The sequence below is a fragment of the Pleuronectes platessa genome, chromosome 2 (genome assembly GCF_947347685.1).
Source record: "Pleuronectes platessa chromosome 2, fPlePla1.1, whole genome shotgun sequence".
NCBI lineage: Eukaryota > Metazoa > Chordata > Actinopteri > Pleuronectiformes > Pleuronectidae > Pleuronectes > Pleuronectes platessa.
In genome coordinates, this window is record NC_070627.1 from 320,449 (window position 1) to 342,469 (window position 22,021).

The 22,021-nt window shown below is 46.5% G+C and overlaps 5 protein-coding genes across 6 annotated transcripts; 2 read left to right on the forward strand and 3 right to left on the reverse strand.

Moving 5' to 3' along the window:
- Window positions 1–217: 217 nt before the first annotated feature.
- On the forward strand, window positions 218–6,174 carry LOC128450726 (deoxynucleotidyltransferase terminal-interacting protein 1). Its single transcript, XM_053434359.1, has 13 exons — window positions 218–474; window positions 2,030–2,100; window positions 2,209–2,305; window positions 2,465–2,563; window positions 2,666–2,725; window positions 2,806–2,862; window positions 3,715–3,776; window positions 3,853–3,895; window positions 4,051–4,109; window positions 4,503–4,563; window positions 4,869–4,940; window positions 5,809–5,864; window positions 5,948–6,174. Exons 1-13 carry the CDS (start codon window positions 400–402, stop codon window positions 6,054–6,056), a joined length of 921 nt encoding a protein of 306 aa, XP_053290334.1. The 5' UTR covers window positions 218–399; the 3' UTR covers window positions 6,057–6,174.
- Window positions 6,175–6,742: 568 nt separating this feature from the next.
- polr2j (RNA polymerase II subunit J) lies at window positions 6,743–8,842 on the reverse strand. The gene is made up of 3 exons (XM_053434656.1): window positions 8,592–8,842; window positions 7,679–7,787; window positions 6,743–6,917 (listed from the first exon to the last, which is right to left on the reverse strand). The coding sequence occupies exons 1-3, from the start codon at window positions 8,732–8,734 to the stop codon at window positions 6,816–6,818; spliced, it is 354 nt and encodes a 117-aa protein (XP_053290631.1). The 5' UTR covers window positions 8,735–8,842; the 3' UTR covers window positions 6,743–6,815.
- Window positions 8,843–9,298: 456 nt separating this feature from the next.
- ube2c (ubiquitin-conjugating enzyme E2C) lies at window positions 9,299–12,247 on the forward strand. Of its 2 annotated transcripts, none has more exons than XM_053434632.1 (7): window positions 9,299–9,419; window positions 10,334–10,458; window positions 11,078–11,105; window positions 11,183–11,269; window positions 11,351–11,555; window positions 11,658–11,717; window positions 12,099–12,247. In XM_053434632.1, exons 2-7 carry the CDS (start codon window positions 10,352–10,354, stop codon window positions 12,134–12,136), a joined length of 525 nt encoding a protein of 174 aa, XP_053290607.1. In that variant the 5' UTR covers window positions 9,299–9,419; window positions 10,334–10,351; the 3' UTR covers window positions 12,137–12,247. The 2 variants fall into 2 exon arrangements, with proteins under 2 accessions (XP_053290607.1, XP_053290617.1); XM_053434642.1 differs by having other exon boundaries at window positions 9,372–9,419; window positions 10,283–10,458.
- Window positions 12,248–12,868: 621 nt separating this feature from the next.
- On the reverse strand, window positions 12,869–14,995 carry zgc:109913 (regulator of G-protein signaling 9-binding protein). The gene is made up of 5 exons (XM_053434417.1): window positions 14,818–14,995; window positions 14,436–14,677; window positions 14,148–14,345; window positions 13,373–13,515; window positions 12,869–13,277 (listed from the first exon to the last, which is right to left on the reverse strand). The coding sequence occupies exons 2-5, from the start codon at window positions 14,635–14,637 to the stop codon at window positions 13,104–13,106; spliced, it is 717 nt and encodes a 238-aa protein (XP_053290392.1). The 5' UTR covers window positions 14,638–14,677; window positions 14,818–14,995; the 3' UTR covers window positions 12,869–13,103.
- A 3,108-nt stretch (window positions 14,996–18,103) lies between these two features.
- LOC128450739 (E3 ubiquitin-protein ligase RNF182) lies at window positions 18,104–21,984 on the reverse strand. The gene is made up of 7 exons (XM_053434384.1): window positions 21,667–21,984; window positions 19,830–19,898; window positions 19,181–19,334; window positions 18,902–18,969; window positions 18,703–18,814; window positions 18,378–18,601; window positions 18,104–18,286 (listed from the first exon to the last, which is right to left on the reverse strand). The coding sequence occupies exons 2-7, from the start codon at window positions 19,875–19,877 to the stop codon at window positions 18,104–18,106; spliced, it is 789 nt and encodes a 262-aa protein (XP_053290359.1). The 5' UTR covers window positions 19,878–19,898; window positions 21,667–21,984.
- Window positions 21,985–22,021: the final 37 nt, after the last annotated feature.

A 22,021-nucleotide genomic window follows, 5' to 3' on the forward strand; every position in this document is an offset into this window, starting at 1 on the left:
GACGGTAACACTAGTGTCAGAATTTAAACTGAATCCGTGACGTTTAACATTTAAACTTTTCATCACAATATCACAGCTTCGGTATTTATACTTTTCAGAGAACTCGTCACTTCCGTGTACCAACCCAACAAACAAATCCTGACATTTCAAAATAAAGCTTGTTTTTAGATTGGTGTATGTGGGGCTTTTACTTTGAAATGACACCGGATGCGCTGCAGAAGCCGTAGCCTCACAGCGGAAGTGAACGTTATTTCCTGGAATCAGACGTCGATCCGCGGATCATCGATTATCGATCATCTGTCACTCAGCTCGGCCTGTGCTAACACAGTTAGCTTTAGCTGTGGTTAGCTCACACTAGCACAGTTAGCTCAGGTGGACCCGGATCACAAAGCTTCCTCCATGGGAGCCCACCGCAGCGAGGGAGGCCGGGACTGGCTGCAGCAGGACGGGCAGGAGCAGCAGGAGCAGACCCCGGTGAGAGGGGACCGGGGATAGAGGGTTAGCGGGCTAGCTTAGCTCAATGCTAACCCTTATGATTCAGCTGTTTGAACTTTAAACAAAGTCATGTGATCTGCACAGATCTCACTCCAGCTAAAAGCGAAGCTTAGCTCAAAGAAACCACGAGCTAAGTGTCGCGATAGTTCAGCGTCACTGAGAAACATCATGTTAACTAGTCAATAAGTTAACATGGTCACTAGGTTAACTGGTTATCAGGTTAACTGGACATCATGTTAATTGGTCATCATGTTAGCTGGTCACCGTGTTCTATGTTCAATAAGTTAACTGGTCACTAGGATAACTAGTCAACATGTTTACTGGTCATCATGTGAACTGGTCACCTTGTTAAGTGGTCACCTTGTTAACTGGTCACCTTGTTAAGTGGTCACCTTGTTAAGTGGTCATCATGTTAACTGGTCACCTTGTTAACTGGTCGCCTTGTTAAGTGGTCACCTTGTTAACTGGTCATCATGTTAACTGGTCACCTTGTTAAGTGGTCACCTTGTTAACTGGTCATCATGTTAACTGGTCACCTTGTTAAGTGGTCACCTTGTTAACTGGTCATCATGTTAACTGGTCACCTTGTTAAGTGGTCACTGTCTTCTATGGTCAATAAGTTAACTGGTCACTAGGATAACTAGTCAACATGTTAACTGGTCACCTTGTTAACTGGTCATCATGTTAACTGGTCATCATGTTAACTGGTCACTAGGATAACTAGTCAACATGTTAACTGGTCACCTTGTTAACTGGTCATCATGTTAACTGGTCACCTTGTTAAGTGGTCACCTTGTTAACTGGTCATCATGTTAACTGGTCACCTTGTTAAGTGGTCACTGTCTTCTATGGTCAATAAGTTAACTGGTCACTAGGATAACTAGTCAACATGTTAACTGGTCACCTTGTTAACTGGTCATCATGTTAACTGGTCATCATGTTAACTGGTCACCTTGTTAACTGGTCATCATGTTTGGGTCACACTAAAGGACGATTTATAGTCGGATTTTTCGCAGACACGCAACACGCCCCTTTCCTGCCCTCTGGCGGCTTGCGTGCGTGCGCCAATTTTTTCTAACTACACGACAAAACGACGCGAGCCTCACGCAGCCCGCAAGGCTGTGATTGGTCGGCTTACTACATCCCGTCCGGAGTCTAGTTTCCAGTTTCATGCCCCATAAAACTCGGAAATCACGGAAGATTTAGAAGAACGAATATGGACCAAATAGAAGAGCACTTGGCAGAAGAGATCCGAAAGTATGACCACTTGTATAACCCGTCACTGACTGGAGGATCTGTCCGCCAGAAAAAGGCTTGAGGAGCCGGAGTGGTGATGTAAATAAACAGTCGACGACTGCCTCACACAAAGAAGGCGTCTCTAAACGCGTCTTCAACAAAAAAAGTTTCTCCGCCTAGTGTTCTGGTGGTGAATTGCTTTGCAACACGCGCAACCCGTGGGGAACCATAAATTTCTGCAGTTGCAGAAGCATGCGCCGGCCTTAACTGCTGTTCTCTCTATTCTCTCTATTTTCAGAAACCGTGGAACGTGATGATCAAACACAGACAGATCCACAGACGAGGACGACGCTCGCACATGACTGTCAGGTCAGTACTGGTTCATAATGTTTCAAACTATATTAAACACCAGAGATAAACCTACAGTTAGAATTGATCTGTGTGTGTGTGTGTGTGCGTGTGCCTGTGTGTGTGTAGCTACACAGATCCTCAGGTGTCCATGGACCTGTTGAGGGCGGTGCTTCAGCCCAGCTTCAATGATGACATCATGGCTGTGTTCAGGAAGTACCAGAAGGTCAGAGGTCAAAGTAATTCAATGCATTTTTCTCAGTGACATCTGAGCAGGTGTGAACTTCTATAACTTATCACTACTATATATAAGTACAACTGTTATAACTTATTATCACAATACATAAATACATCACAATGTTGAATGGATTTGAATGTGTTTCAGTTCTTTGAGAAAGCCGCTCAGAACGTGAAGGTGAACGTAGGTGATGAGGTTCAGACTGATCAGCTGATCAAAGAGGCCTGCAGGAACGTTCTAGAACATGTAAGGTGATTTACTGTGATCTGACCCTGAAGGTCATGTGACCATCGGTACTCACCTGTCTCTCTCTGTGGTAACCATGGTTTCCTCTGATGACATCACCAGGCCAAACAGCTGTTTCCAGAGGGGGAGGTGAAGAAAGTTCGGGCAGAGATCGCAATCAAGGTAGGAGCCTTCAAACTGACCAATCAGATCAATAGCCACAGTCACCACCTGATTCCTCTTCACGTTTTGATTCTTGACAGAGAACCAGACCTGCTGACGACGACTGCAGTCAAAGAGGAAGTCCCCTGCTCAAGAAGGTAGTGTGACCTCTGACCTGTGCCTGTTCGCTCAGACTCTAAACACTGATGTGCTCAGGTGTGTGAGGTACAGTCAGACAGGTGTGAGATAGTTGTATGATGTACTATCGGACAGGTGTGAGAGAGTTGTATGAGGTACAGTCAGAGAGGTGTGAGACAGTTGTATAAGTACAGTCAGAGAGGTGTGAGAGAGTTGTATGATGTACAGTCAGACAGGTGTGAGATAGTTGTATGATGTACTATCGGACAGGTGTGAGAGAGTTGTATGAGGTACAGCAGGACAGGTTATTGAGATACTGTGAGACGGGTGTGAGACAGGTGTGAGACAGTTGTACGAGATACAGGTGTGAGACAGTTGTATGAGGTACAGTCAGAGAGGTGTGAGACAGTTGTATAAGTACAGTCGGAGAGGTATGAGACAGTTGTATGATCTACAGTCGGACAGGTTTGAGACAGTTGTATAAGTACAGCAGGACAGGTTATTGAGATACTGTGAGACAGGTGTGAGACAGTTGTATAAGTACAGCAGGACAGGTTATTGAGATACTGTGAGACAGGTGTGAGACAGTTGTACGAGATACGGGTGGACGGGTGTGAGACAGGTGTGAGACAGTTGTATGATGTACAGCAGGACAGGTTATTGAGATACTGTGAGACAGGTGTGAGACAGTTGTATGAGGTACAGGTGGACGGGTGTGAGACAGGTGTGAGACAGTTGTATGATGTAGAGCAGGACCGGTTATTGAGATACTGTGAGACAGGTGTGAGACAGTTGTATGAGGTACAGGTGGACGGGTGTGAGACAGGTGAAGGAATCGATTGTGTGAATAACTGATTACTATGTGTCCTCAGAGGAAAACCCGTCCCAGTGCCGCGCTCGTCTCGTCTGATCGACCTCTGACCTTCACCTCTCAGTGAGTACCCGACAGTGACATCATCAGTGTCCAGGTAGATTACCTCACCTGACGACCTTTGACCTTTTGTCCTCAGAGCGAAGCCGAAGCCTGATTCCGTCAAGAGAGAAGGACCGAAGGTGAGATCAGCTCTGAACATACACATGGTGGACAGCCCTCTGGTGGCTGGCTGCGGTATAGGTCACAAACCACAGCACTCTCCAGGTTAGCAGATGGGACCTGGACCAAACTCTATCACATCGTCGTGTAATGATCCAGTGTCTTTGTATTTCAGTGGGATCCGTCCAGGCTCAATGACAGCAGCACGTTTGTTCTTGGCTCCAGAGCAAACAAGTGAGTCAACAACATGTCCAGAACATGCTGTTTACATGTTTGTATTGTTTGTATGTGGTGGTCAGCCCAGACACCAGGTGGTGCTGTTGATCACCTCTGTCCTCTGTTTAATGTTTCCTCTGACCTCAGGGGGTGTGGATGTGTGATTGTATATATGCTGTATCTGTCTTTTCAAATTAAATCTGTGTTGTGGTATTGGGAAGTTGATCTTCCTGTTGACAATCAGCTGAGGATGCTGGAGAGAGAGAAACTGTTCATTAAACATTCTGCTATTTTAAAAGGTTTTTAATGTCTGTTGTTTATAAAATAACAAACATGTCGTAAAAAAGTCCACCTCTTGATCAGCTGATCAAGAGGTGAAAGGTCACCTGACACTGTGATATCACCTTGCAGGGCACTGGGGATGGGCGGGACCAGAGGACGAATCTACATCAAACACTCCGACCTCTTCAAGGTAACAAACGCACACTCACCTCCCTAGATATAGATATATATAGATCTATATCTAGATATAGATCTATATCTAGATATATAAAGGCTAGATGTCTCGGCCAACGGAGTCGATAACATTGTGTTGGTAGTGGTACGTACTTTTGTGTCTATGCTCACCTCCACAAATCTAATCTGTGTGTGTGTGTGTGTGTGTGTGTGTGTGTGTGTGTGTGTGTGTGTGTGTGTGTGTGTGTGTGTGTGTGTGTGTGTGTGTGTGTGTGTGTGTGTGTGTGTGTGTGTGTGTGTGTGTGTGTGTGTGTGTGTCAGTTTGCTGCAGATGCACAGGATAAGCAGTGGTTGGCAGAGCGACATCACATGAGAGCGACAGGAGGAAAGATGGTGAGAAACTCTTCTGCTCAGAGTCGGTTCAGGATTAGTTTTATTGAATCTCCTCCACCGGACGTGGAGATGCTAGCGGACCTAGCCACACGCTGGAGTGTCCGAGGGTCCATGAACGCACCTCGTAGGAGACATCAGAGACGTTTAGTCTGAACACTTTGAGTAAATGACGTCGTTCCCAGTTGAACATGAGGGTCGGGTGTTGTGGTCAATCAATGACATCACAGCAGCAGCTTGGTCACTTGATGACATCACAGCAGCAGGATGGAGGCAGGTTATGTTCTATTACGTCTGAAGAATCGGTCACTGGTTACTTCAGCTGTGTTTGATTCTGCTGCAGCTGTTTCCCCTGAAGCTCCACCAGGGTTTGTCTCACTCTGTTAATAACAATGGTTGACAAACGGCTAGCAAATCATCCTGATCGCCCCCTGGTGGCTGTCTGCAGTTAGTTCGTAAGCCCTCCTCCTCCATGTTAGCAGATGGAGCATGGACCAAACTAAAGAATCAAAGCAGACATTGATTAAATGTATGTAAAGATGTTTGTTATAGTGTTTCTGGTTGGATTGGATTTTATCGGTTATTTTATTCATAGTAACTGACGTCGTGATTGACAGCTGAGACGGACTCAGGGTTGATCCAGCGTATGGGCGGGACCATGGCTCCTCCTCCTGTAGAGGGGGAGATGACGTTACTTTACTCATACACAGTTCCTCTGTCCTCACATCGGCTCATTCAGACACGATGATGAGATTCTCTCGGGGGCTGACGCCTCTCACTCTGGAGAGTGTCAGATTATCAATGCAGGTCTGACAGCTTAGTTTCCACCTGTACGACTGCCCCTGAAGGCACCACTGCTGTTTGTGTTCAGGCCTACCTGCTGATCGAAGAAGACATCCAGGACCTGTCCCGCAGCGACGAGTACAAGTGAGTCTGTCTCCATGGTAACCAGCTCCACCGGTTCGCCCCGCCCTGTTGTTACCATGGTAACTGTGTGTGTGTGTGTGCAGGGACTGTCCTGACGTCAGGATGGACGAGATGAAGCCGTTCTCCGTTCCTTCGTGGATGATTGACAAGATGAAGAGAGCCATGGAGGCTCAGAGAGATGCTGACCTTTGACCGCCGACTCATCAGAGAGCAATCATGTGATTCACATGCTCTGACCTGATTGGCTCCTTCTATCCTTTCATTTATACTGTTTTTTAACAAAAATTAATAAAACTGTTTCTGACTAGAAGACGTGTTTTTCATTACATTACATTTAGTGTTCTGTGTAAGTGACACATAAGTTCTACTTATTTATTTATCTGTGGTCTGAAGAGATGTGTCTTCAGTCTGGAGGAAGATGTGAGGACTTCCTGTCCTTCACTGTTTAGGATCCAGGACAGGAAACTGTCCTGAAGTTGAGTGACAGCTGTTCCTCGCAGTGAGGGAGCAGCTGATTGGTCGATGCAGAGTACTAGTGTTCTGGAACAGATGCAGCTACTGGTAACCAGTGAAGGGAGCGGAGGAGTGTGACTGAACTTAGGTTAAAGACCAGTGGAGCTGCTGGTTTCTGGATGCAGAAGTCAGATGGCAGCAGCAGGTGGACCTGCCAGGAGGGGGGGAGGGGAGGGGGGGCAGTAGTCTATAGGCCGGAGATGACCAGAGCCTGGAACATGGACCAGAACCTGAGAAGGGGACATTCTCCTGATGTTGTGCAGCATGTATCTACAGGAACGTGTATCTAATCATGATCCACAACTGATTCCTGAAGAACCTAAAACCATCTCAACTGAGCAGAAAGTTGAGTCTCATTCACAAGGTTGTGACATCACAGACTTTATTTATAAAAATAAACACAGGCAGGTAGTGGCATTGCGGGGTGGGGGGGGGGCATCACTCAATCCCCTCCTGCTTATCTTTGATGGCGACTCGGAAGCGTTCCTCCAGAAGAGACAGCTCGCTGATCAGATCTGTGATGGCGTTTGTAAACGCTTCCTGTCAAAGAGAAAATCATTTCCTGTTAATAAAACACCTATCAAAGTGTGTGTGTGTGACCTGTAGTCAGGTTTGTGTGTGTGTGTGTTACCTGTGGACTGTAGTCAGGTGTGTGTGTGTGTTACCTGTGGACTGTAGTCAGGTGTGTGTGTGTGTGTGTGTTACCTGTGGACTGTAGTCAGGTGTGTGTGTGTGTTACCTGTGGACTGTAGTCAGGTGTGTGTGTGTGTGTTACCTGTGGACTGTGGTCAGGTGTGTGTGTGTGTGTTACCTGTGGACTGTAGTCAGGTGTGTGTGTGTGTGTGTGTGTGTTACCTGTGGACTGTAGTCAGGTGTGTGTGTGTTACCTGTGGACTGTAGTCAGGTGTGTGTGTGTTACCTGTGGACTGTGGTCAGGTGTGTGTGTGTGTGTGTTACCTGTGGACTGTAGTCAGGTGTGTGTGTGTTACCTGTGGACTGTAGTCAGGTGTGTGTTACCTGTGGACTGTAGTCAGGTGTGCGTGTGTGTGTTACCTGTGGACTGTAGTCAGGTGTGTGTGTGTTACCTGTGGACTGTAGTCAGGTGTGTGTTACCTGTGGACTGTAGTCAGGTGTGTGTGTGTTACCTGTGGACTGTAGTCAGGTGTGTGTTACCTGTGGACTGTAGTCAGGTGTGTGTGTGTTACCTGTGGACTGTAGTCAGGTGTGTGTGTGTTACCTGTGGACTGTAGTCAGGTGTGTGTGTGTTACCTGTGGACTGTAGTCAGGTGTGTGTGTGTTACCTGTGGACTGTAGTCAGGTGTGGTCTGGACTCTGATGACGATCTTGTGTTCTAGAGGATGAGGAACCTTATAACCAGCGAACAGAACCTGAGGATCCTTCAACAGCTGACTGAAAAACAAACAAACAAACATGAGCAGGTTTGTATCCACTGTATAAAAAATCTGATGTTTCATTATAAAAATGTTTTAGAGCATTTCCTGTCAGGACTCAATTAGAACCGTTAACAATAAAAGGTGAAAACTAGTACTGAGCCCTCTCTTCTGAGGCTGTATCCTCTGTGTAGCCTCCTGTTAGCATGTCTGTAGCCTCTGTTAGCATGTCTGTAGCCTCTGTTAGCATGTCTGTAGCCTCTGTTAGCTGTGTCTGTAGCCTCTGTTAGCATGTCTGTAGCCTCTGTTAGCATGTCTGTAGCCTCTGTCAGCTGTGTCTGTAGCCTCTGTTAGCTGTGTCTGTAGCCTCTGTTAGCTGTGTCTGTAGCCTCTGTCAGCATGTCTGTAGCCTCTGTTAGCATGTCTGTAGCCTCTGTTAGCTGTGTCTGTAGCCTCTGTTAGCATGTCTGTAGCCTCTGTCAGCTGTGTCTGTAGCCTCTGTTAGCATGTCTGTAGCCTCTGTTAGCATGTATGTAGCCTCTGTTAGCATGTCTGTAGCCTCTGTCAGCATGTCTGTAGCCTCTGTTAGCATGTATGTAGCCTCTGTTAGCATGTCTGTAGCCTCTGTCAGCATGTCTGTAGCCTCTGTTAGCATGTCTGTAGCCTCTGTTAGCTGTGTCTGTAGCCTCTGTTAGCATGTCTGTAGCCTCTGTCAGCTGTGTCTGTAGCCTCTGTTAGCATGTCTGTTGCCTCCTGTCAGCTGTGTCTGTTGCCTCCTGTTAGCATGTCTGTAGCCTCTGTTAGCATGCTGTGTGGCTCTCACGCTCGGATGATGTTGCCCAGTGTGTGGTCCTCTTTGTTCAGGGTGAACAGACACGCGTTGGGAACCTTCGTGTCTTTACTGATGCTGATCTTCTTCTCTCCTTCGAACAGCAGGAACGACTCGAAGGCGGGAGGCGCGTTCATCTTGTTTGAGGCAGAAACGACCACAGACTGGAAATAAAGAAACTACTTCAAAATAACATCACCACTTCCGGCGCCATCGTCTTCTTCTGCTGTCAGAGTCCAGGTGAGGAGCGCCCCCATGCGGACAGGAGCGAACCAGCTGATGAGCAATAACAAATGGTTCGTGTTTTAGTTAATGAACATATTTTATATTCATATTCAAGGGTGTATTTATACTCGTTTCACCTCTGACCTCATGTCGGAAAAATAGAGTGAAATAATAAATGAAATCTGGAAACATGAAATATCATAGAAATGTTTGTGAAAGTAAAATAAAGTTAATACTCATGAATGTAAGAATAAATTTATGTTAAAAATGAATCAATTAAATATGATGATATATGATTAAAAAAAATCCAATATAATTACTTTTAATAAAAATTGCACATAAAAAGTAAAAAAATAGCAGTTTATTTTTTCTTTGTTTCCACTCTGTGATGTCACGTTATGGAAGTTCCTCCTGTCCAATCAGAGCGCGGTTCCCATCGTTCTCACTCTTCTCATTGGTCAACAGGAGGTGGTTTGTTTTTAAAAGTCTGGCGCTGATTCGCTGCGTCTGTGACGGAGCGTCAGTTTAAACCGGGGGGCGGCAGGGTGCTTGGTTTGAATCCGGCAGACGCAGCTTGGACCTGGACTCCCGGACACGGTGAGTCCCCTCGGTTCCACCGGGATTAAACACCGGATTTTAGCACCGGATTCAACCGGGATCTGTGCGGGTGTAAACGCGAGGAAGTGTTGCATGTGTCCGCGGTGTGACGTTAGTGGTAAACAAGCTAACGCTCAGTTAGCCTGCTACTAGCTTGAAGCTAAAGCAGATCAGATGCCACTATGCGAATTCAGCGGATCCGTTAGCACTGTCCGTTAAGAGACACCGGAACGTTCGTTAAGAGACACCGGACCGTTTGTTAAGAGACACCGGACCGTTCGTTAAGAGACACCGGACCGTTCGTTAAGAGACACCGGACCGTTCGTTAAGAGACACCGGGCCGTTCGTTAAGAGACACCGGACCGTTCGTTAAGAGACACCGGGCCGTTCGTTAAGAGACACCGGGCCGTTCGTTAAGAGACACCGGGCCGTTCGTTAAGAGACACCGGACCGTTCGTTAAGAGACACCGGACCGTTCGTTAAGAGACACCGGACCGTTCGTTAAGAGACACCGGACCGTTCGTTAAGAGACACCGGACCGTTCGTTTAGAGACACCGGACCGTTCGTTAAGAGACACCGGACCGTTCTTTCAGAGACACCGGACCGTTCTTTCAGAGACACCGGACCGTCCGTTAAGAGACACCGGGCCGTCCTTTCAGAGACACCGGACCGTCCGTTAAGAAACACTGTACTGTCTGTTAAGTTAAGAGACAATTTGTCGTTAGGAGACACCGGACCGTCCGTTAGGAGACACCGGACTGTCTGTAAGTTAAGAGACATCAGGTGGACAGGTGTGGGACTTGTGTTTACTGACTCTTCCGGTTATTACCGTTTAGCTGCTGACTACCGGGGACCGGGGCAGTGAGCACGGTGTGTGTCCGGCTCTGACCCGGTCTTTGTCTCTGTCCAGCAGGAACCGGATCACTCCATCATGGCCTCTCAGAACATGGACCCCGCAGCGGGTGCAGCTTCCTCCACAGCCGCTCTGAAGGGCAGCGAGAGCGGCGGCAGCGCGGCCAGAGGCTCGGTGTCCAAACGGTGAGAGACGGAACCGTCACCGGGTCAAAGCACAACCAACGTTTTCTATGAGCATTACGGTAGCAGTGGTTTCAAAATAAAAGCGACCTTACTGTGATGTGGCATTTGTTCACACTGGGAACTAATGAGTTGAAGTAATGATGAATAATAATATTATGATCAAAACATTCTGACTCAACATGAAACAGTAAATGAGAAAATGTTGACTTCACAAATTAATGATTTCTCAAAACAACTGTGATGACCTTTGTAATGTAGAATAACTTTTAATAATGAAATCACCTCAGTCTCACTCTGACAATATTAGGAAATCCAATTATTTATAATTAAGTGTCTCATTAATAGTTTCATGGTCATGTTCAACACATTTTCTGTATTCTCATTAATCTGTTCATGAAATAGTTGACTTGTTAATTATTTCAGTCAGACTGTACAAATGTGTGATCCTACTAGAAGGTCTCTTTTATTTTGAAGTGACTCTAACCTGATGCTTAACTCGCCTCCTGGTTCTGTCTGTTCTGCTGGGTCTGTTCTGACCCAGGTTTGGACCGGGTCCTGGGTCACTTCAATAAGTCTGATCTGTAACCTGTGTGTGTCTGTTGTGTGTTTGTGTGTGTAGGCTGCAGCAGGAGCTCATGACTCTGATGGTGAGTTTTTCTTTCATTTCTGATGATGTCATCATGGTCAAGCGACCTGTCTCTGACATCACGTGTCTGTCTGACAGATGTCCGGTGATAAGGGGATCTCAGCGTTTCCAGAATCAGATAATCTTTTCAAATGGATCGGAACCATCAACGGAGCTCAGGGGACGGTAGGTCCACACTCTGTCCCTGTGTCTCAGGTGAACCATCCTGTCATGACCTGTCTCTCTCTGGTCACCTGTCTGTCTCAGGTGTACGAGGGCCTCAGGTACCGCCTGTCTCTGGATTTTCCCGCCGGTTATCCGTACCAGGCTCCTCGTGTGAAGTTTGTGACGCCGTGTTTTCATCCCAACGTGGACGAGAACGGCTTCATCTGTCTGGACATCCTGAAGGAGAAGTGGTCGGCGCTGTACGACGTCCGCTCCATCCTCCTGTCCATCCAGAGCCTGCTGGGAGGTACTGTCAGAATATACAAGCTGGGACGATTGGTCAACATGATACTGGGCTGAGGACTTCAGGAAGTGATGTCACAATGACTCGTGTGTGGTTGTGTTTCAGAACCAAACAACGAGTCGCCTTTAAACCCGACGGCAGCCGAACTGTGGGACGATCAAGAAGGTGAGAGAGACTCTTACACAGAACTACACAATAATGAACGACACACGTTTCAGTGACGGTTGTGTTCCTGTGGAGAAAGATCAAAGGGAGGAGTCATCTCATAATATGATCAATTATGATATTTGATCATAATGTTCACATAAAGAAGGAAAATCATGAATAACTTGATTAATTGATTTGACACATTTAACTTGTTAAATTCTTATTGATTCAGTTTTATTGTTTATTGATCAAATCCTTTCCCACTCAAGATAACCAGTCAGCGATCTGTAGCTTTCTGGTTCAGGTCAAAGTCATTGGTTATTTATCACTGATCAGCTGTCAGCTCTGGCAGCAGGGGCTGATGGGAACTGTAGTTCTAACTCTGTTTGTCTCTTTCAGCCTTTAAAGCTCATCTACATTCGACCTTCAAGGAGTGAAGCAGCTCCACATTTTCTTCTTCCTCCTCCTCTTCTTCATCTCCGTCTCTTTCTGTCTGTGTTACGTCTGTTTGTACAGTATTTTTATGTTAAATAAAGTTCTTAATTCAACACTATTTTTGGATTTTTGGTGATTTAAAGTGATACATTAAAATGTTTATGTAATAGAAAATAATCGTAGCTGGATCAGCTGTTCAGATGAAGTCACCAGGTGCGTTGCACTCGATGCTGACTGAACATGATGCATGCTGGTCCGAGCACAACGCCTCCTTGTTCCAGTGCTGCAGATCGTCACCAGGTCACGTGACCTTAACAGATGTTCTCCAGCTGCTGCACCGGTCACAACTCTGCTCGGATTGGCTGAAGGCTTCATGACGACTCATGTTTTTATTTTAACAATTCAGATGTTTTCTGCTGTGTATATCCATAATTGTACGGTGTTAAAAGATAAATATATATGTTTATGACTGTGTGAAGCTATACAACTACTGACAGTGTCTCTATTCTGTTATTTCTATTACAGAAGAAACACTCAGTTTATTTCTCTACAAAGACAATGTGATGAATTTCCTCTCCTGTGTAAGTGGTCGAAAGCTCAGGAACCTTCAGTCGAGTGTTCAGACGGATCAGCTGTTCTTCTCATGAAGCAACTACACTCACCCAGTTTTTACTTCCTGTTCATTCACATAAATATTTGTGTCTCAAAATAAGATACGATTGTCCTCGCTGAGGTTGGAATGAAACATTTTAGAGATTTTTATTCAAAATAACTTATGTGAAATAATTATAACTTAACTTAATTTTCATACTTCCTGTTGTAACCTCATTTTATTATATGGTTTAAAGTATAGAACATTTAGTTTGAACGAGATGAAATTGATTCTACGTGATCATTGACGATTTGTTGATTGATAATAATTCTGCTTCCTGTTTGTATGAATAAAGATGAGTTGAATCCCCCCCTCTTCTACCCAACACAGCCCAGTCCGCAGCACGGCGGCTGGCAGCAGGCGGCCATGTTGTTGGCAACGACCTCGACCTCCATCAGATCCTCCAGGGTGTCATGTGGCTCGTCCACCTCCCCGCGACCTTCGACCCAGGCCGGCTGAGTCGCCTCCACAGACCAAAACGCAACGGGCACCTGTAGGACGCCACACGTTTAAATGAGGAAGCGCCGCCAAGTCTGAAGATCAGATTCTCATCACAAAGCAAAACGTTCGATTGGTTCTCTCTCACCCTCAGTTGCATCTCGCGCAGCATCGTCTCCAGTCCAGTGATGTGATTGGTTAGATCAGGACTTGACTCCTCCTCTAAGGTGAGCCATGGCACCTGGACTAATGCCACCCGAGCAGCCACGCCCACCACACCATCCATACACCCTGCACAGGAGAGAGCGAGAGGTCAGAGGTCAGACAGGTGAGAGAGAGAGAGAGACGGACAGGTGAGAGAGGTCAGAGGTCAGACAGGTGAGAGAGAGACGGACAGGTGAGAGAGGTCAGACAGGTGAGAGAGAGAGAGACGGACAGGTGAGAGAGACAGGTGAGAGAGGTCAGACAGGTGAGAGAGGTCAGAGAGATGAGAGGTCAGACAGGTGAGAGAGAGAGGTCAGAGGTCAGACAGGTGAGAGAGACAGGTGAGAGAGGTCAGACAGGTGAGAGAGGTCAGAGAGATGAGAGGTCAGACAGGTGAGAGAGAGAGGTCAGAGGTCAGACAGGTGTGAGAGAGAGAGGTCAGGACAGGACGGGCTGTGAGGTTGGACCATGTCCTGGATGTGGACGGGACCCGGTCCGGTCACAGCACGGTTCCATGTACTGTTGTGTTGAAACACACTCCTGATGCAGCATGAATCTACAGGAACGTGTTGTTGCAGTAATGTTGGCGGGGGGGGGGGGGGGACTGTCGAGTGTCACTCTGTCAGTTCTTTAAAGAAACGTGAAACTGGAGCTTCAACTTGTTTCAGGCAGAAGTAAAAGGGTCACATGATTCAACCAATCACAGATGACCAGCTGACCTGTGTTCACCAACAAGCGTCTGTCGTTGCGCTGCGTCAGAGGGAACTGTCCAATCAGATCACTCGCTTTACAGAGGTCAGACAGGAAGTTCTCCAGCGCTGACAGTAAGAGAACCCAGAGACGCTCCGACACCTGTCTGTCCTCCGAGGGGGGGGAGTCACTGCCTGACAGCAGACGCATCAGACGCCGCGACAGACCTGGACACAGACAGACAAGTGAGAGACAGACAGGTGTGTAGTGGACAGGTGTGTAAGTAGGTGTGGTTTCGGGGTTGGGGGCGTGGTTACCGGAGCAGATCCGGTGAGCCAGCGCTCTCGTCTCGTCCATCTCGTCTCTCAGGAAGCTGCAGTCAGCTGAGCTGCCGAGCGACGCTGCCAGCTGCTGGAAACAGGAAGTGACCCGACTGAGAGCTTCCTGTGCGCGCTCACACTCGCCCTGCTGCCGGCGCCGCGCTGCCAGCTCGTCCACTGAATGACGCCACCGGCTCATGATGTCATCAGGTGTGTGGATCAGCTCCAGCTGTTTGAACCTGACATGTCGTTCAACTCATTTTCTGTCCCATCAAACAACTCATTTTGTTCAATTGAATATTCTTATGTAATACAATAATAATCAGCAAAATATCAGTGTTTCCTGAAGGTTTCATGTGAATCATAAACGTGATCATACCTGACGTCAGGACACGGCTCAGTCGACTCGTTTCCTTTCAGACGTTCTGATCCAGAAACTTTCAGCAACAAAAACCAAACCTGAGTCAACGAGTCAGAGACAAGACCTTCAACAGCCTGAAGGACATGTCCTGCAGGACAGACCGGGGAGGACCTGTCTGTAGATCCTGCTTCCTGACTCACCCTTTATTATATAAAAGCATTATTTATTATATCATTAATACATCATATTATATAGATAGTTGTTCATCAGATGTTATCATATATATATTTAACTCTATATACATCTAATCTTAATAAGATTAAACCTTTTTCAAATCATTTGACTAAAATAAATTGTTGAATAAAGAATAAAACTCACCTGCTGTCGATCAGCTGCTTCTGTTTGTGTGAACGAGGATCGCTCAGGTTTCTATCAACACTCGTCCTCTTCCTCCTCTTCCTCCTCTTCCTCCTCTTCTTCTTCTTAGACTCCAGGGATCCTCAGTGTTTTTAATTAACAGCTGACACCTGAACCTCTCCCACAAGACTCTTTATTTTACCCTCAGTTCTGCCTCACAGGTAAACACCTCGGTCTCACCTGACCCGGGTCAGAGGTCAAACAGCTCTTCTTTCATGTTTAATGAAATAAAGATAATTAAACCTTCAGATTCTCGATAGTTTGCCTCTTTGATGCTAACAGTGCTAACATCAAAGAGCTGTAAAAATTATGATAGGAAAATTATGATAATTTTTATAATCATACAATCAATACTAAACTAGTGTTGATTAGCTAATGCTAAGCTAAACACCAATACGCCCCTTACTCTACACAAGCTATATTGATACATAATGCTAACTGTTAGTTTAACAGCCGTTAGCTTCTACGATGGAACACCGTGAAGGCTAAAGCTAAGCTAGAATGTCATGTTAGTGATTTTAACTTCATTCAAAATTAAACTGTGAACTGTCGTGGGTCGTTTTTTAGATTTTATAAGGAAACTAATCTGATTTGCTTGCTACACAGACAGGAAGGGATAGAACAGGTCAGCTGATCATCAGTGCGTGCCCTGATGATCAGCTGACTATCATCTTCATCATCATAATCATCATCATCATCATCATCATCATCACAAGATTCCTAAATCAAACATGAAATCAAATGATGGCACTTTAAAGAGACACAAACCGTAAAGGAAGTCCAACTCTCCAGAGCCTAACCCAGGAGTGCTAGCCTAGCTTAGCACAAACAGCTCAAGGTTAACAGCTTCCCCTGCATTACTTCCTGCTTAGCTAGGTCACCTGTTTCAATTGCTTCCAGTCTTTTTGCTAAGCTAAGCTAACAGTTCCCCATGCTTACAGTCTTTGTGCTAAGCTAAGCTAACAGCCTTGGATGTTCTGATCTCAGACATTGATCAGTTCATGATTGATGAGTTCAGTCCGACACTTGGAGGATGATTCATAATTCAGTCGTGATCTGCAGTTCTCAGTTCCTCCAGCAGGAGGCAACGGAGAGAAAAAGTCAGACTCCGCCTCCCTCTTGTGATTGGCTGTAGTTATGCTGGTTTTTAGATGGGGTGTGGGTCAACAGGCGATCATGTGACAGTGGTCATGTTGTTGTTGCTATGGCAACATTGTTACTGTGCAATGTAATTGTTCTTGCATCGTCATGGCAGCGTGTTGTGTTGTGTTGTCATGGCAGCGTGTTGTGTTGTGTGGTCATGGCAGCGTGTTGTGTTGTCATGGCAGCGTGTTGTGTTGTGTGGTCATGGCAGCGTGTGTGTGTGGTCATGGCAGCGTGTTGTGTGGTCATGGCAGCGTGTGTGTTGTGTGGTCACGGCAGTGTGTTGTGTGGTCATGGCAGCGTGTGTGTTGTGTGGTCATGGCAGCGTGTGTGTTGTGTGGTCATGGCAGCGTGTTGTGTGGTCACGGCAGCGTGTTGTGTGGTCACGGCAGCGTGTTGTGTGGTCATGGCAGCGTGTGTGTGGTCATGGCAGCGTGTGTTGTGTGGTCACGGCAGCGTGTTGTGTTTGGTCACGGCAGCGTGTGTGTTGTGTGGTCATGGCAGCGTGTTGTGTGGTCACGGCAGCGTGTTGTGTGCTCATGGCAGCGTGTGTGTTGTGTGGTCATGGCAGCGTGTGTGTTGTGTGGTCATGGCAGCGTGTGTGTTGTGTGGTCATGGCAGCGTGTTGTGTTGTTTGGTCATGGCAGCGTGTGTGTTGTGTGGTCATGGCAGCGTGTGTGTTGTGTGGTCATGGCAGCGTGTTGTGTGGTCATGGCAGCGTGTTGTGTTGTGTGGTCATGGCAGCGTGTGTGTTGTGTGGTCATGGCAGCGTGTTGTGTGGTCATGGCAGCGTGTTGTGTTGTGTGGTCATGGCAGCGTGTTGTGTGGTCATGGCAGCGTGTTGTGTTGTGTGGTCATGGCAGCGTGTGTGTTGTGTGGTCATGGCAGCGTGTTGTGTGGTCATGGCAGCGTGTTGTGTTGTGTGGTCATGGCAGCGTGTTGTGTGGTCATGGCAGCGTGTTGTGGTCATGGCAGCGTGTGTGTTGTGTGGTCATGGCAGCGTGTTGTGTGGTCATGGCAGCGTGTTGTGTTGTGTGGTCATGGCAGCGTGTTGTGTGGTCATGGCAGCGTGTGTGTGGTCATTGCAGCGTGTTGTGTGGTCATGGCAGCGTGTTGTGGTCATGGCAGCGTGTTGTGTGGTCACGGCAGTGTGTGTGTGGTCACGGCAGTGTGTGTGTGGTCATTGCAGCGTGTTGTGTGGTCATGGCAGCGTGTTGTGGTCATGGCAGCGTGTTGTGTGGTCACGGCAGTGTGTTGTGTGGTCATGGCAGCGTGTGTGTGGTCATTGCAGCGTGTTGTGTGGTCATGGCAGCGTGTTGTGGTCATGGCAGCGTGTTGTGGTCATGGCAGCGTGTTGTGTGGTCACGGCAGCGTGTTGTGGTCATGGCAGCGTGTGTGTGGTCATGGCAGCGTGTTGTGGTCATGGCAGCGTGTTGTGGTCATGGCAGCGTGTTGTGTGGTCACGGCAGCGTGTTGTGTGGTCACGGCAGTGTGTTGTGTGGTCATGGCAGCGTGTGTGTGGTCATTGCAGCGTGTTGTGTGGTCATGGCAGCGTGTTGTGGTCATGGCAGCGTGTTGTGGTCATGGCAGCGTGTTGTGGTCATGGCAGCGTGTGTGTGGTCACGGCAGCGTGTTGTGGTCATGGCAGCGTGTTGTGTGGTCATGGCAGCGTGTTGTGTGGTCACGGCAGCGTGTTGTGTGGTCACGGCAGCGTGTTGTGTGGTCACGGCAGCGTGTTGTGTGGTCACGGCAGTGTGTGTGTGCGGGTGGCGAGCGCCTCCATCACCTCGTGGCAGAGACACTGACAGAAGCCGTAGACGACGAGGAGGAGCAGCGTGGACGGGACCAGACTGACGAGGACGACGCCCAACCACAGCTGACCAATCATAAGCAGGTAAATCCCCAGAGGCAGCGAGCTGAAGAACACCTGTACACATACAACGACAAGGTCACGACACACACAGACAGACACACACACAAATACTCTCTGCCCTGACTGGCGCCGCTCTCGTACTGACCAGACACAGCGCCCCCAGAAGGCAGCGAGGGACACTGCGGGACGTCCAGTTGTGACACTTGTGGGGGGGCAGGTGACAGGGCAGCGAGTCGATGCTGGGGGGGCGGTACACACCCACCACGTTGAGCGTGCTCAGTGAGTCCGACGAGGGAGACGATTCAGGAAGTTCCATGATGGTGATGACCAGGCAGTCTGCGGAGCGGTGCGACGCCTCCACGCTGCCCCCTGCTGGCACAGCACATCCACTCACTCATCACAGACGCCAAGTAGAAACATGATAAACATAGAAACATGATAAACAAACAAACAAATAAACGTTTTTTCACCGGTGAGACAAGAAGGACTCAACACCACCCCCCCTCCTCCTCCGCCACGCCGAGCTCGGTCCTGACACGACAACACCGCCAGAATGTGTCGGTCGTCCTCCATCAACCACACCTGAGAAAGAGAAGAAGAGGCGGAGTCAGTCCGGGGTCAGAAGAAAAGGGGAGGGGTCTTCCTTCCTCATCAGAAAGGTCACCTCACCTCTTCATCGGGGACGTGCGTCTCATGGCGACAGAATGGACAGCTGATGACAGAGGGCGAGGACTCTCCTGATAGCCAATCAGAAAGAAGTAACATGATGATGTTGAGGGTTAACGTTGCATCTGATTGGCTGCATCATACTGGACAGTTTACTTCCGTGCTGTCAAGTGATTGGTCAGGTGCAGTATGACCTCTGATTGGTCAGTGCCAGACACTTCATGAGAATGACGTGTCTGAACCTGTAGGTGTCAGTGTTGTTCACCTTCAGGCTCCACTCACCCATGTCCACCATCTTCTTCAGGCACTTGGCGCAGACGCGATGTAAACATCCCAGAAGCTTCGGCTTCCTGCTGCGAGTGTCGTACCGGTTGTAACAGATTTTACACTCCAGCTCCTCCAACGTGTAAACCAGTGACTGAGCCCAGGTCTGCACCTGAACGCATCACAACAGTTAATAACTGAGCCCAGATATATATATATATATATACAGCTAACACAGGAGACCACATGTCTCCTGTGTTAGCTTCACTACACTGGCTACCGGTTAAATCTAGAATTTAATTTAAAATTCTCCTCCTCACCTTCAAGGCCCTAAATAATATGGCACCACTATACCTCAAAGAGCTGTTTGTACCTCATCAACCCACTAGAACCCTGAGCTGGTTCTTCTCATGTAGTGGATCCTGTTGTTGTGTTGATGTGTTCAGTGTGTGTCCTGGGAGAGGATCCTCACATGGGACTGAGCTTCAGTCACTGATCACTAAGTTTCTATTTGACTCTGGTTGAGTTAAGAACAGAGGAAGTTGATCCTTGTTAACCACTTTGAGACAAACTGGGAATGTGAGACAAACTGGGCCTGACTGATTGAATCTGTCAGTGTGAACAGAAGCAGCAGGTAAGAGGTGATGCTGTCGATCGGAAATCTCACCTTGCCCTCCAGCTCCCGGCAAGGCTCCGCCTCCTTCTGCTGGCTCATTCTGTTGGCTGTCGTCTTCACCTAAAACAAGAGGGAGGGGCCAGAGTGGGTGGAGCTTAACAAATCCTACAAACAGTCACTGATCAACTTTAGATTAGATTCAACTTTATTGTCATTGCACAGTACATGTACTTATACAAGGAAATGCAGTTTAGCATCTAACCAGAGGTGCAAAAAAAGGCAGTAAAGTCCATATTGTGCGTATTTAAAGTGGAATGTAAAAAATAGATATGTACAGTAAGAAATATTTATGGAATAGTATAGTATTAACAGGTATTGTATGATATAAGAGCTATGAGCAAGATAAATATATAAATATGAATATACTATAGGCGGGATAATACAGTAGTTATATACAGTCACTGATCATCTTTATATACAGTCACTGATCATCTTTATATACAGTCACTGATCCTCTTTATATACAGTCACTGATCATCTTTATATACAGTCACTGATCATCTTTATATACAGTCACTGATCCTCTTTATATACAGTCACTGATAGTCTTTATATACAGTCACTGATAGTCTTTATATACAGTCACTGATCATCTTTATATACAGTCACTGATCATCTTTATATACAGTCACTGATAGTCTTTATATACAGTCACTGATAGTCTTTATATACAGTCACTGATCCTCTTTATATACAGTCACTGATCCTCTTTATATACAGTCACTGATCATCTTTATATACAGTCACTGATAGTCTTTATATACAGTCACTGATCCTCTTTATATACAGTCACTGATCATCTTTATATACAGTCACTGATCATCTTTATATACAGTCACTGATCATCTGTATATACAGTCACTGATCCTCTTTATATACAGTCACTGATCCTCTTTATATACAGTCACTGATCATCTGTATATACAGTCACTGATCATCTTTATATACAGTCAGTGATCATCTTTATATACAGTCACTGATCATCTTTATATACAGTCACTGATAGTCTTTATATACAGTCACTGATCCTCTTTATATACAGTCACTGATCCTCTTTATATACAGTCACTGATCATCTTTATATACAGTCACTGATAGTCTTTATATACAGTCACTGATCCTCTTTATATACAGTCACTGATCATCTTTATATACAGTCACTGATCATCTTTATATACAGTCACTGATCATCTTTATATACAGTCACTGATCCTCTTTATATACAGTCACTGATCATCTTTATATACAGTCACTGATCATCTTTCTATACAGTCACTGATCATCTTTATATAAAGTCATTGATCGTCTGTATATACAGTCACTGATCGTCTATATATACAGTCACTGATCATCTTTATATACAGTCACTGATCCTCTTTATATACAGTCACTGATCATCTTTATATACAGTCACTGATCCTCTTTATATACAGTCACTGATCATCTTTATATACAGTCAGTGATCATCTTTATATACAGTCACTGATCCTCTTTATATACACTCACTGATCATCTTTATATACAGTCACTGATCATCTTTATATACAGTCACTGATCCTCTTTATATACAGTCACTGATCCTCTTTATATACAGTCACTGATCCTCTTTATATACAGTCACTGATCATCTTTATATACAGTCACTGATCATCTTTATATACAGTCACTGATCCTCTTTATATACAGTCACTGATCATCTTTATATACAGTCACTGATCATCTTTATATACAGTCACTGATCATCTTTATATACAGTCAGTGATCAGCATGATACAGGTGTGAAAGTGACAGTGTAACATCTCCATCAGTGAGTAGTTGCTCCACTCACCTGCTGGTGAAGGTGCTGGTTGCTCTGGGTTGTAGATGCTGTTGCTCGGTACCTTGCTGGTTTTTAATCTGCTGAGCGTTTCTCTCTGGTTGAAGCAACACAGATGATTAACAGTCGTCCAGTTCCTGTTCATTAGCTGCTGGAAGTTGAGGAGCTGTCGGTGTAGTTGCTGTGGTCTCTTGTTATTCAACATAGGAAAATATGTTGTGGAGTTGCTTCACATGTCGTACATGTTGTAGTTGCTGTCGGTGTTTCCTAGGTTCAGCTGCTGGGGGCCTGGATGTTCTCCGTCAGGTTGAAGCAACATCTGGATCATTGAACAGCAACATGTTGATCTGCAGCTGCTGGTTCATCA